General features: G+C 37.8%; 1 protein-coding gene across 1 annotated transcript; it reads left to right on the plus strand.

The window, feature by feature from the left end:
• The first annotated feature begins 897 nt into the window (after positions 1-897).
• LOC108748249 lies at positions 898-14805 on the plus strand. Its single transcript, XM_018486283.1, has 5 exons — positions 898-1333; positions 6465-6706; positions 12094-12234; positions 12569-12706; positions 13357-14805. Exons 1-5 carry the CDS (start codon positions 1021-1023, stop codon positions 13558-13560), a joined length of 1038 nt encoding a protein of 345 aa, XP_018341785.1. The 5' UTR covers positions 898-1020; the 3' UTR covers positions 13561-14805.
• The last annotated feature ends 686 nt before the right edge of the window (positions 14806-15491 follow it).

Consider the following 15491-nt stretch of genomic DNA (forward strand, 5'->3'; position numbering starts at 1 on the left):
TGGGCCACGTGCTACGGTGACTTTACAATCGTATATAGGCACCGGTCGACGGAGTGGCCAGTACCATACACTGACAGTCATACATCGGGGGCGCACGAGGTGATAGAAAGAGTGAAAGAACTGAGTTCGAACAGGAAGGAAGAGGGAGAAAGGAAGAAAGAAAGAGAAAAAGAAGGAGGAAAAGGAATAAAAGAAAATACAATAGATAAAGACTGCGAGAAGTGATTTACGTACGTCTAAGGCAAACGTATAAACCATCACCGTCTTCCCTTAGACAAGTTCACTTCTATTATAACGAACAATTTGCTTCGCCTTCATGTCCTATTCGTTGGATTGACCGCGTCCTCTCTTACTTTGTACCTTGGATATGACAGATCAGTTAGTGAGCAGCATCTTTTGAAAGCAAACTTACCTTTCCAATTAGAAAGTGAAATAAAGCCCTGTGAAGAGCTTCGAAATCGATACAGGAAGGAAACAGGCAATCGACAGCGAGGAAGTAATCGTGAAGGACAAGCAAAAAAGAAGAATCTTAAAAATTAGAAGAAAACGTACAAGGACTACCCTTAACAGTATATCCCTTTGATTCTTTCTTTCTTCTTCTTGAGTATCCCCGCTACCTTATCAAGCACCCACCCCCCCCCCCCCTCCCCTCTTTCTCTCTCTCAGGATCCCATAATCCCTTTGCCCTCTCATATAAGAATCAGTGCATCGCGTGTGCCGGGACCAGTGCCAAACGGATTGTGAATCTGTGCAGACTGTTTTTCGATTGTGACAACTCTTCAGGTGATCAGAATCGGTGGCGTATCGTGCGACTGAACGTTGGAGTACACGCGCACCGTCCGCGGTATCCATGTCTATATACACATGTAGATGTATATAACGCACGTGTATCTATTACTTACATACATACGTACTGATCGCTGACGCGAGGAGACCCGCGAAGGATACACCGGCATTACTCCTGCCTTGAGGCTGTGCGTTCGCGAGTGTTCGCGTGATAGATAGTGTTATGCGATCACGATGATTGTAAAGAACACGATAGAAAATCAATTGATGCCAATGGAAATCATACTTACCCGCGATCAGAGGACTACGTCCCACCGGGTCCATGACCAGACGAGTCCTGTTATGCGAGTCAACGCGCCGATATCAAAGTCGGCGATCTCATCGTTGGAACAAACCAAATATCAGGGCACCGTCGCGAGACGTCATTGCATTAAAGCGAAAACGCTTAAACGAGAGAAAAAGAGTGATTCGCATCTCATGCCAACATTTTATCATGACCGAAGAACACAACATTCTAACGCATCCTTCAGCGTATTCAGATTTCTAAGTAAGTCAAAGTTACCATCACATATACATATATTACATACACATATAATACATACACAATTGTTGTTTGTGATGACACAGCAAGCACTAGATGCTAGCTACGGTAATTGTAAATGTACGAACAAACGTAAATATTGTAAATATTAAAAAATCGTTTATTACAATTAAATAGAAGACAAATTGAGATTTTTAACCCGGAAAATTATCAATTAATTGGAGATTATGTATAGTGAATTACTTCTTTTTTAATGTAATGTAAAATGAGTTGTAGCAGGTGCAACATGGAGTGTCATACGAAAGAAATATCTTTATTGTATTCTGATACAGCAAATGCTACGTCGATTGATTCGAGGTCGTGAATGCAGCAAAATGCATTACGTAATTTTAATAATATTTCGGTTGTTGCATTGTACTGTTCTATCTTTGCAGCGTGGTCGTTGTCAATATAAAAGTTGCATCCTCTTTCCGGTTGCAAGGCTTTCTCCGAATTGATTTAGAAATCATATCAGGATTTGCTACATTTGCATCAAGCCAGTTGTTTATATCCCTCACTCCTTATTAACCTTTCGCAACATTGACAAGGAAATATATAGATTGACTTCGCGAGTATATCTACCGAATATAAATGTTGTACCTCTAGGATTCAGCCAAATTTTCTATGAACTTCCGTACGTTAGTCACAATTCGAAATGAGAAATACCGATTCGTATGCAAAAGTAGAACTCAAGAATCCTATTACTTGACTAACATCGATAAACTTTCGTATGACTCGTAAATCTGCACTCAAAGCGGATTATGACCTGATGGTAAAACCCGCGTGTGTCTCGAAACCTTAATCATTGAACGATGCTCGTCTAGTGATAAGTATCATTAGAATACACGAGTCTAAATACACTTATCGATCTACAAGTATACGTAGTTTTATTTTCTTCAAGTGTTAATGAAAATTTCCAATTTTTTATATTAATTCATGAAAATTATAAGTTTAGCAATTTTCTTATATAACATTGTGGAATTATTTTTTTATAAATATTTATTCATTATTTTTTAATAATATCAAAATCTATCGCACAATACCTGTTATAAATAATACTTCTGACTTGCAAATATCACTGTACAAAGAATATATCGCAAAAATTAAATTAAATAATTTTTTTAAAGTTAACTTTAAGTGATGCTTTAATATGAATTTTTTTTTAGAAATATATTATATAAATAACAAAATATTTCCTTCTGACGCGTGATAAGGTAAAAAATATAATAAGCGTGACATTACGCTTTTTTTATTTAGTTCACTGTCGCTCATGTCATTCTCTTTTGCGACTTTGACGTCATTTTCGAGCATGCCGATGAAGTATTAGTCATCCACCTTGTAACGGTCCTCCTTATCGATTCTTCGTTTACAAGTTTGCGAATCTTAAGTCTATACGCGTGTTCGTGTACTGTCTTATCAGTTTCTTCCAAATTCAGTAAAATGAAGAAGAGTGCATAATAGGAGATCTGGATTTCTCAGAATGAATTCAAAACACGGCACGTGCCAGGACGTGCGGTATATTTGCCTCCGTCCGCCCACCTGTTGAACAGCGAGGGTCCTACAGGTGGTTTAAATCCTGAAGTTCTACGAACTGTGAAAAGATGAACCTACAGGTTCGTCTTTCAGGAATTTCGGCTACATGTCCACATATTTTTGTATTTCTAAATGACATAACACACGGCGTTTCGTTGCTTTTATTCTTAAATAAAACGAAACTTCTCAGAACAAGTCGGTACATTGATACAACTTCATATTTACAATAATGGGAACTTGATGTATTCATTATATTCTTGTATGACGATGAGAAATTGTGTGTGTATGTGATAGAATAATTTATAATAAATTATCGAACATATATGCGCACCGCGGGTTGCGACCTACCGCAACGTGCTTCGGTCCGTAGACACGAACGGAAGAAAAGGGAGTAGCGGGTCGGGCGTAATGGGGTATAATTGTCGCAAGCAATGCGAGGACAGTGCGTCATTACCGCATTTTTCACCATCTTTCTTGTTGGCCGACAGCAGAGATGCGCTTTGCACCGGTGTTCGCCGGCTCTGCGCGCCATACTTTTTTCAACGCGGCCGCGGGTTCTTAGGAATTTCGATGGAACGTCGTCGTTGAGAGTCGTCGTTGAGGTAGGCCCTCGCAGTATCAATGATATGTAGACGACACTGGGGAAAGTATGAAGAAAGGTAAAATGGCCATCAAAGCCCATCTACCGAATGTTTCACAGAGATGAACTTTTCTTACCGATAGCAGTAATTGTGACAAAGAGGGTATACACTTAATATATTTCGTTTTCTTAATATAATTCGTTTTCTTTTTAGAGAATTGTGTAGTTTAAGGGAATATTGGTTACATAATGGATTGACCAATACATAAAAAAAAGTAATGTTCATCAGAAATAGTTTGAGAACAATAGTTTTCCGCCGTACGGCATATCGACGTATTTCTGCGAAAAACAATTAAAATCCTGACGCGTAGTTCCTGAATTAGGTAAATGCGAGAGTAAGTTTTGAGCGTCAAGATCGCAGCCGACTTTTAAATTTCTTTCTGTTCGAGAATAAGAACTCGTTTGAAAGTATACCTGTATCATCGTATCCCTTTCTCCGCTGACAAATTTGACCGATCGTGGAACTCTAATCGCATAGCAATTAAATGCCTAAGAGAAAAAAAGAAGACGGAGTAATTAAAGAAATAAGAGAAAGTAAATGATGTCTTCGACAAGTAAGGAGATACGTTCGTGAATAGCCGAGATTATTTACGTGGATTACTGCGAACTTTGCAGAGCGATAAAAATACTTGCAATCGAACGACTGTTTCTCGAGATACGTTCTTTTTCGTATATGGCGAAAAATATATTGCAAGTACACGTGTCTCTCCTAACATCATTAGCGAGCATTAATTGGACGCTTTCCGCCAGGATTGTCGCCCTTTCGAAATTTCCTCTTCTTTTCTTTTCACGTTGAAAATAAAGTAAAATAAAGTAAAAATATGCTTTTATTGATTGTTGTATATTACACAACTAGTTTTTACGAAAAAAAAAAGGGAATCGATACAACATGCTTTTATAATATACGTCATTGCAACAATAATATCATATAAAAAATACGTATAAAAAAATTCAAATGATTTAGTTTCCCGTTTATTTTTTATTCCATGTATCATACACAAAAAGAACGGTTTTATCGAAATATCTAAAAATTTAACTACAGATATACAGATCTAAAAATAGCTTTGTTAGATCACTAAAATTATGTAGAACACTTAAGCGTTGATGACAATTCTGCAAAAGTAACATTCTACAACTAGGTTTGATTTGAAAATAATGTTCAGACTTGTATCAAACTAAATTTTTCGATATTCCAGCAAAACTGTTCTTTCCGTATAGATGGTTGTGTGACTTAGCTACATTAAAATGTAAATTCCAGCACATATTAAACGCTTATCACGTCTTTGCGATTGATTCTGTAAAGTAGTAACGCATCGTAGCAAATTCACGTTAAAAATTACGGCAATGTGTTCACCGTTGACCGACACGGTTTTGCGTCGTCACTTTGGGGCGCAAACTTCCCTGCGGCAAATTGCTCTCTCATCGCAACGCAGAACGCACTTAAGAGCCGCTCATTAATATGCGTTAAGTGTTCGAGGCGTCTCCCTATGCCCCGTCCCACTCCTCGTTTTCTCTACATCTCGCTCTTTTTCCGTCTGCATTTCTGTCTCCCTTCGTTTGTACGGCGCGTCCGTCGGCTGCATCATGCGCTCATGCACATTAAAATTAAATTCGTTAGCGCCTGTGGATGGTACGACACACCTCCGGTTTTCGGTCGCACGCCTGTTCGTCCCGATGAACTAACGATATGAATCAAAGAGCTAAAGTTACGTAAAATTTCAATTCCTTGATATTCTAAAACAGTGTCGTTACTGATTGCGAAACACTATATTACTGATAATTTCACCTGATTAAATGTTCAAAACACGATAAATATTATCAAATAATAACGATAAAATCAACCAATAAAAGAAAAAACAATGTTTGATTTCGTAATTTTCTTATTAATAGATAACAGACGATTTCAGAGAAGAGAAAAAAGTTCCGAAATAATGTATGCATAGACAACTGATAAAATCTATAATTATTGATAAATGTAGAATGCCGTATATCTTACGAAACTTGATTTAACTTCAAATCAACATTGCACTTAGCGGTGTCCATTTAATGTATACATCGCTTGATTTTTGAAACGTTCAAAACGGTGATGAAGGAAGGAAGGGGAAGGGGAATATGGATTAAACGCGGACAACACGTATGCGGTGGCCTCCCGTCGTTATACATCCTTCAAATGCGTACGCAACTGTCGATGGTTTGTCGTCGTACCGCTGCACGTCCGAGGCCCCTCATCAAGGGTCGTAACTCGCGTAATAATGCGACGACGAATTCGCGGGGACGTAATTCGATGTGCGGTGATCTTGAAACTGCCGGATGATCATAAGACGGTCCCGATCGGAATCTACCATTTAGGCGCTTACTATCGACGAGTGAGTCCCCGAGGGTGGAAACAGAGGGCCAATGAGCCGGAAGCTCAATGATAATTTCACGCAGGCATCTCGCGGCTCTCACGTCAAATCGTGATTACCACCAGATCATTGAGCAGTATCTTCGATTTTTCCTTTTTTAAGATTCTGACAATTCCGTTAATGATGCCCCTACACAAGTTAATCTTCATTGCGGAAAGGGTCCAATCCCGTGGCACTCGCTCGCTGCTACGGATCTTCGATGGAGCCATATTAACGTAACTGTTTCCGCAATCTTTATAGAACTTATTATTGTATATACAATGTACTAAAATGGCGACTAATGTCATTGAAAAATAAAAAATTGAAATATGAATCATTTTGATTATTTGATAAAAACACTTACTATGCCATCATTTAATAATAAGAAAAGAAACATTTTAATATTTAATTAGCTAATTATTGAAGTGGTACTTTAATAGCATAGAATAAAAACGGATTCCATACTGTGATCGATAATTTAATTATAATGTATATAACATGGATCATTAAAGAAATCTAAAGTGACTATTTTTGTTTCCAGGGTTAGGCTGTGCATTGGTGATTATACTAGCGACGCTGACAGTGCGAAGTGCTCCGATAATGAATTCCCCGAACAAAACGGATGATATGAAATGGGTGAATCCTTGTGGCGTCTCTACCAAATTACGAACAAACGGCTCCAATCCGGACATTGCTCAGTTGGAGGACCATGATCTCCTCAACCAAATAGTACTCCAAGCGAGAACAGCATTAAAGCATGCACAACTATTTAGAGATGAATTTGTGAGTAATATAAAGTACATATGTTTCTCTCTTTGTCATACATTGTCGTCTTCATCGAGAGTTTTGACTGCGTATCTTTTTTTCGCGTGTATTAATACAATTCACGTTGATACGAAATTGATACGATATTTTATTGAAAAATTATAAATATCAACTCTTTAATAATTACTTATATGACCTCTTAGAGGAGATCGGATAGAGTGAAGGAACTTCGAGCGGAAGGAGGTTATGGTAGTATTTCCGGTCATCCAAACGTTCGATCGCAGTTCCATGAGTTACGATCATAGATCTTAGAAGAAGATCCAATCCTATAAATCGTGTCGCGTCTTTATATTAATTGCAAACGTCTCATTAAGAATTTTATTTTTGCCTATTGCAAAAGTGTAATATGTATATAATAATGAACATTATAGTTTACTTTAAATTTGCAAAATGAAAATGTGAATTTGATTTCAGCTAGCTCCCTTTTCAAATTATAAATTTGTATCAAATTTTCTAAATATTTACATTAAATTGAAAAATTTTTATTTATATTACATTTTACTTAATAGTTGGATAATTATTTATTCTTTATTCTGAATTATCTATTCAACTATTATGCATCTTAAAGTTGTGATTGAATCTTGAATTCTGGAACTAATCGATTTTATAAGGCAGATAGATTCATACGACAGCGAGAAATTTTTGTTTCAAAAGAATCTTCCCAACCAATCGTACCTTATTATCTCTGACCAAGGACAATAAATCACGCACCAGACCCGAGCGGTTTCTCAAGGTTTCTCTTTAGGAGCAATCCAAAAAAGAGATCGACTCGAAAACCGCAACAGAGATGATGTTTCGCATTCTAAATTTCATTTGTTTTTCAAGAAATATTGCCTGACAAATTTTATGTGTAATCCGCTTAAAACGCACTTCTTGACTTTATTTCCTTTCAATTATACATATATAAGAAAATTTAGATTTTTGATGTAAAAAGATTTAGACTTCTAAAATACCAGACATTAGAAAACGCCATTGATTAATTTCTAAACGATTGCGTTTCGGCAAATAATGGTACTCAGAAATAAATACTTACGATTGATCGCTGAACAACATCAGTTAAGACCAGACAAAGACCGTCCTCCACTCTCGTGAACGGTGTTTACCTAGGCGAAGCGAGTATATGACCGAGTAAATTAGCATTCGTCGCGTGCATCGAGAAAGGGTATTTCTGCCTCTTCGCATTATAGGGTCCGTTTCGCCCTAGGGCTCCGGCTGAAGGCGGTTAAAAAGCGTTCCCGTTACATCATCGCACAGCGATACCGGATACCGATGTTTTTTAAGTCAGCGCATAATCCGATATCATACCGGCCGTAGCTCGCTTCTACCCTTGACAAGAAAGACAATAAATCGCGCACGTGTAAATACCTCGCCACTTGCGACATATAAAAGGTGGCATGGAAAAGGAGTGAAGTCATAGTTGAACATGATGACAGGGAAGAATCAAGTTTCTTTCCTCGCCGTTCGGCTCACCGTGCTCGCGGCGAGGCTATGAGCCCTCCAGGGGCGCCTTCCTCCACTGATATCAACTTGCGGCGACACACTGTCTGATGGTCCAGTGTCTTCACCGTCCGACACTCGTTATCGGTTCAGCGTAGGCCGTCTACCGGCAGGGAGAGAAAGGAGTAGATTAGTCAAGGATACTGAGAACGGCGGAAGTCTCACGGCCAATGTATCTTTCGCGTGCATGGCGCGAACGCGAAGGAAATCATCCGCGGCGAACCTTGCGATCTTTTGCAACTGACAAAACTATTCTTCCAAGAAGTTTCCGGGATAATTGAAAATCTTTAGAGTACAATCGTACGATCTATCGGTTACATCTTTCTGCTGTTCGTACATTCTTTAAATTTTTATTGTTTTCTCACGACGTATGACAACTCATCATCTTTATACCATCTGAATAATTTATAAATCAAATTTATTCGTCTGCAATTCGCAAATAGCGAATAGATAGTCTACGTTTTCGCGCGTGTGCAGACGCCAATACGTGAAGGAATCGGATAAAATATCGGAAGCGAAGGATTCCAATAAATCAGAATCGGAAGCTGCCCCCTCTCCACCGCGGATAGGTACCTGTACGCCACACTGGCACACCGCCTGCATACTAAAGCCCAGACCGGATATACAATCTGCCAGTGTATGTACTCGCCTCGATACATACGACACATATCTCCTATCATGGTATACTGCTGTATTCTAATGTCCACTCCCGTCGTTCCTTTGCGCGATGATATATTTTTCGAACGCGATCGTGATTGTTCTTACATATCTTATAAAGTCAGACTACAGACTTATAAAAAAAGACGGATCGCATAAACATTATCACAAAGATCAGAATTAACTTAACATAATATTTCTATATCAGCAGAAATCTAAGAACCTGTTCAATCAATACAGTGGTGCTCGCAATTAGAATTTATCAACAACATTAGAAATGATCGACTCAAGAGATATATTTATAGGACGTGTTGATATCGCGAACTGTTCGATCGACTCTCAAAGCTATCACGCCAGAATTTTATAACTTCTAATAAGCGGTGCAGTAGTGATGCCGCGCTAGAAGAAAGACTGAAAGGCTAATTGATTTTGACGGGTCCTCGGCAGCGCCGCGCGGAGACCATACCTATTCTTGCCAGCCTACTTCCTGCCAGCTTCCAGCCCGGTTTTACGATTATTCGTGCTCCAGTGTGGCCGACGAGACTTTTACGAGGCACAAAAGACCCGCGCCACAGATTTGTCCGCCGTCAGTGGTTGTTAGCGACAATTCCTTTCATTCTACCCTTTTTGTTTCGCTTTACCACCTTTCCCGTGTTCGTTCCTTGCTCTCGCAATCTCTCTTCGTATTTATATATCTCGCGGCAAAAATGTATGGAGAATATTCAAGCACTTCAAAGCGTGAAAGATCACGGCGAAGATCATTTTGGAACTTCGTGACTTTTCTAGCACCATTTTCCGTATCGCACTAAAACAAAGATTGCCGAAGTATCGATTTCTAAGCGGATTGAGAGCCACCACATCGTGAATGTAACCAACACATCATAAAACGCGACGATAAAAACGAGTTCTTTTCGGCACCTGAAAGGAGGAAAGGCGGACGCAGGTTCAACTCCACTCGTAGGTAGACACGTAGGTCTCGCTAATGTATTTATTAGAGGACTGCTTGCACAAAATTACCGTAAAATTCTATTTAATTACCCATCCTCGTTACGTATACCTACATGATGACGCAATTGATGGCCGGTTACCGTGAGTATTTAATATTTTTCGATACAAAGTGTGGGTTTAAAAGTTATCTTTGTATCCTCTTGGACGCTTTCGTAACGACCGGGGCGTGAGAAGGGCCGATCACTGATCGGCGCACGAGTGCCCGCAGGTACACGAGATCGAACATGCCATAACGAGGGAATGAATTTAATGAATGACTACCGCGATGCCGCCTTTCTATGGGCTACCCTTGCCAGCCATGAATTTCCGCCGGTATCGTGCCTTCGAAATCCATTTGTCGTCACGTATGCTTACTTTCCACTTGGACATGCTGATATTTTCGTTCATTAACCTGCACGCGAATTCATTCTTATTTTTTCACGGCGTCACATATGCGTTAGAGAGAAGTCTTCGAGGATATATGATTTATCAAGCTATGCAATATGTGGTTCTTGGCAGCGTGGTTATCAGGAATGTTGTTTGCGATCAAAGGTATTATCGCATTCGCAGGTCATACGAGAGTAGTAAGAGTAGCGTCGTACGATGATACACTTTCATTTCTACTTGAGATAATAGTGTTACAATGCGTTATCTACACTGGAATCCAAGATATAAGATCAATGAGATCAAATCATCTTTCCGCACATAGGATTACATGTGCAGAATTCTAGATAGAATATTCTAGAGAATATGTGTCAATTTAAAATGTTAACACGGGAATTCATTTCCGTGAAACGGTTATTTGAGTCTTCAAATCATATCGCAATTGTTTGTCATAATAAGAGGCCGATGACCTTATACCACGGCTTCGAAGGCTTATGGGACTGAAATATCATGTGTATCACGAAATATAAATACAAGATACTATAAAAATTATATAATTATCATACAGTATATAATAAATCGTAATTTTATAGAGTAACAGTAGGATAACAGTAAACAAGTAGGGTTTATTAGCTCCTTAGAATCTGATGTCAAGTGCAATAGAATAATTTTCTACATCAAATTATGATATGAAAATGAAACGCGAAAAGTAATTTCTAATATATTATGCAAGTTTATGTAGCATGTTTCCCTCGCTCTCTATTTCTCGCGCTTCCCGGCTCAACGGATGATTCATAATGACTCGTCCGATGTAAGCGATCCCTGATGGGACAATTAGTGTGTCTCGGCTGGCGCCCGAGTTTCCAAGTAATTTCTGGGTAAAGGACTAAGCTGGCTTTTGTTAGCTGACCCATCTCGGTATTCCCGAAAAGTCAGCGTGCCATGGCTGCTGCTCGTGGCACGCGCTCTGCCGCATAGAGAGCCGGCACGAACTGTTGTGCGTTACTCACGCAGCAGTTCGCACGGCAACGCCGACTGCGTTTTCATCGTACCAGGAACGAGGGATATCGGGAGACTGATCGTATACGAGGTGTTGCACGGCGTATAATCGGTGACTAAACTCGCTGACATCCAGTGGCGTCGTTTCGCTGCACTATTACGAGAAATTAACGCGAGCGAGTCGGTACTTACGCTGGCAATACCGCTGGCACAATTGGCGGATACCTGGAAATACAATAAGAGCAACGCGGTGCACTAGTCCGTGATCCTTTCGCGAAGTGACAATATAAAGTGGCAGTGAGATACACTGCTGTCAAGATATAAAAGCGCCAAACGGCTGTGTACGCATTGCGTTCTCGCTAAATTGTACTAATATTTTTTAAAGAACATTTTTCAACAAAAAAGTGTGTACAATATCGTATCAAAACATATATGGTTACAAAAAATATCATTAATTAAAATTTCTTATTTATTATTTAATATCGTGCTATTAAATTAAAGCATGATTATACCCCCTTTTTTCAGAAAATAGAATAGACAGCGACATGCTTTTGCACATGCATGTCACGTATTGTTTTATATACATATACACCTTAATCTATTCCCGTACGCAACGAATATGAGAGATATGCAGAACGATATAGCAATAACGCGACACCCACGCGGAATAATTTTTCTCAAATTTCCGCGAGATTACATGCACTAAGAAGACGACGAGGAAACTTGATAGTTCCGCATATTTTTCTTCGATGTTGCGGCTCCTTTTTTGAGAGAAACGATGTATCTAATCCTGCTCATGTTTTTCTTCTATGATTTTACAGATCAGACAAACTTTCAAGACGGACTTCGTCAGCGTCCACAATCTGTGGAGGAAATATCATTACGCTTGGCTGCCTACACGATCTGAAATACCCAAAGAACTGGGAGAGGAACTGGATACGGAACATCTTAACAAATTGGATGTACGTTATCAATTAATTTATCTGTCGTTTTATCTGTCTGCGTAGTTATTGTTCACAATTTATTACAATACAATAATTTATTAGAAATATATCTACATGGGTGAGTCAATAAGTACCTTAATTTTTGCAACCTTGATTGTTAAAGGTAAAATTAAAGTTACTTACTGACTAACTGTTGTATATACATATATATATTCACACATGCACATATTTCTAACATATATATTCTTTTTCTTTAAAATACGTATATTTTTTCACGACACGTACACATGCATGAATATTACACACCTATAAATGGATGATTAACAGTATGTTCGGATTTATATATTTCCAGATTAACACGTCTCTCGTCGATGCGTATGAATATTTGCAGAAATATGCGGTGGGCTTAGAGCAGGTAGTTTTGGATCAAAAGGATTATCAGCCTAAGTATCATCAGAAATTCACAGAAGCCGAATGGAAACTTCGAGCGGTAAGTTTAGTTTCGGGATTATCTTAAGTCCTTTATCTTCCTAAATAATTATGTTGAGCCATGAGTATTCGATTTGTAACTCTTTCTCAGCGTGCGGTATAAAAAAAATAACTACTATGCGCGACTTTCACAATAAGATCGGCAATTAGCCTGAATTATTCTGCCTTCTGTTGCTGCAAGTACGATAAAAGACGTTTCGCCAAGTTTTACGATCATTTTACGTAAAGGTTGAGACGTTAAAGATCGTCGCTAACTGCCATTTTATTGGCCATTCCGGCAAATAGCTTTGGACGCGCTCAAATTCCTATTGGGGTTTCTTGTTTTTTTTTTTTTTTTTTTTTTTTTTTTTTATGTACATCGACTTCAAAAACAGATTTTGAAAGATTGCAGAAATCAGTCATCGCCTATTGAAAATCATTAACAACATTTATCTTGATCCTCGTATTTAAGTATAAGACATGTTACTTTTGTGGCAATTAATTTTAAATTAGTAATTTCATTTATATGCATATAAAATTAGAGTAACTTTATATAGATGTTAAAAATTGCAAAATGCTTTATAATGCCGTTAATTTTTATTAAAAACTTTTATCATAATATATTTTCCAATTACAAGCGTTTTTAATATCCTGATACTTCTCTTTTCTTAGGTTCTGTGTGAGATCCAAGTTGCTATAGAAGAACGTAGTGTAACGCGACGGCCGGACGTCACTCGAGATGTTATGCCATCTGATTTCCGAAAGATGACAGACATGACGTCCCGTGATCTGCGTGACTGGCTGATTTTCCGCGAATACATGAATGGTCTCGAATACGTGATACAAGTATTTTCACATCTACGCCTACGTCTATAATCTGTTACAATTATGAAGATCCGTAAAAAGCCGAAGAAGGGCTACGCCAAACGACGCTCTTATCTTACAAAATTAACGTGGTTACTGATGGCTCCATTTTCCTGAAGAGGTATAGAGGGAAGAGGATAGAAGGATCTTCCGATTATCTTCTAATTATCATTTAAAGAGCGCAATTTTAACGAAAAGTGTCTCTGCAACAAGAATCGGGCTATTTGTTGGTATCGACGATGAGAACCAATATTGTCGAACCGACTGATACACCGCATCACAGTATCTACATTGAGCTTCTATGATAACTTTGAAATAGAAGTGCCATCAATGCTCCCGATACTTCAATTACCATCCTCTTCGACACTCTTTAATAGTACTTCGTACGGAACAAGATAGAATGGAGAAAAAAAGGAAACAAAGAAAAAAACTGCGTCGTTATTGGCGTCCATTGACTTTCGCCGTTGCAGTTCACGGCCACATACACATAATCGTGCATATTCACACAAACTACGATTTCGCGCGAAGATGCTCTACAAATGCGCGTGCGTATTTGATTCTATATATGAGAAAGGAAGTAGGATTATCTCTCTTTGTGTAAGTTCAATGGCTCAATCGTTTAACATTGAACGTAAAATAACTCTCGAGATAATTATTACATATCACGGTTATCTTACAATCTAAGAACGTGATATCCTTTTTGCTCGATATTTCTTCTTTCGATACGTTATTAACATTGAACATGGCCACGATTTAATTGGCTTGATTTTCCGTAAAGACTCAAATTTTTAAATAATATTCCTCAATATGAATAAGATTTGTGACAATCACTACTGCTATAAGTGATTGTTACATAAAGTATAAAAATACACACAAGATTGGAATAATTAATGAAAGTCACAGGTAAATTTTACGAAAAATTTAAATTGATTTTTTAAGTAATGATTATTCACATCGTATTTTGCTTGTCGTAGTAGTTTGAACATTTATAATACTTAACATTACACGTTCTATGCTCAGTGTAAAATGAAAAGTGATTAAGAGATTACTGATTAACTGAGAAAGAAGATAGTTAATAGGGAAGAATTTAATCTTGCTGTAGGTTCATAATGGAACACAATATTTTGGACCTCGCAGTAATTTAGATCTCTCGTAATTAGATGCGCGTGTATGTATTACATTATGCACACAACACAGTTAAAAGGACTCTCTTCGCGAGCGATTCATACTCTCTACAATCTTATATAATAATTTATTGACAACTTATATATATGTTTACATATAATATAATCACATTATATGTAGAAACATTATATATAATATTAGTATATCCATATTTATTCAGATTATTTATTTTATTTTTATAAAGATTTTACACTCCGATTAATTAAAGTATTTAAAGTATCTAGTTGAGCTTAAAAGTGCCTAGTGTATATGAAAGAGAGAAGGCTATATTACAATTAAGACCTCGTACATATGTGCAATTATTTTGCTCGCGTGTACGGAGTTTCATTATTACAATATTACTATTATCGTGCAAAAGGAGAAGAACGCATCCCCGCGACGAATATGTTGTGTGTCGCGCTGTTGCTACTGCTTCTCTTCTTGACGTACCTTTGCAGGGTATAAGAACTCTAATCACATACAGAAACTTAACGAGGCTGGTTAATTTCGCACTTTTGATCGCAATTATTTCACTCGCAAATGAGATCCTTCTAGTATTATATTTTACTCTATATTATTCTTTTAAAAAATATTCTTTTACATAATTTTTTTTATACCAACATCGACATTTTTATTAATATAATAACATGCGAGACTATTGAAGACTATTGGCAACAGGGTATATCACATAAAAATTTCATCAATCCAAATTTATTATTTTATTCCATAAATCTATCATGATGCTATTTTGACAATCAATATATATATAAAAATTATAT

The sequence above is a fragment of the Trachymyrmex septentrionalis genome, unplaced genomic scaffold, assembly GCF_001594115.1.
Source record: "Trachymyrmex septentrionalis isolate Tsep2-gDNA-1 unplaced genomic scaffold, Tsep1.0 scaffold22, whole genome shotgun sequence".
NCBI classification, from domain to species: domain Eukaryota; kingdom Metazoa; phylum Arthropoda; class Insecta; order Hymenoptera; family Formicidae; genus Trachymyrmex; species Trachymyrmex septentrionalis.

What these genes read in the sequence shown, in the direction of transcription:
- LOC108748249 (XM_018486283.1), top strand. Translation starts at nt 1,021, where the DNA reads ATGATTGTAAAGAACACGATAGAAAATCAATTGATGCCAATGGAAATC. An exon ending in CAGCGTATTCAGATTTCTAA is followed by an intron (nt 1,334 to 6,464) that starts GTAAGTCAAAGT and finishes TTTTGTTTCCAG; the next exon opens with GGTTAGGCTGTGCATTGGTG. An exon ending in AACATCTTAACAAATTGGAT is followed by an intron (nt 12,235 to 12,568) that starts GTACGTTATCAA and finishes ATATATTTCCAG; the next exon opens with ATTAACACGTCTCTCGTCGA.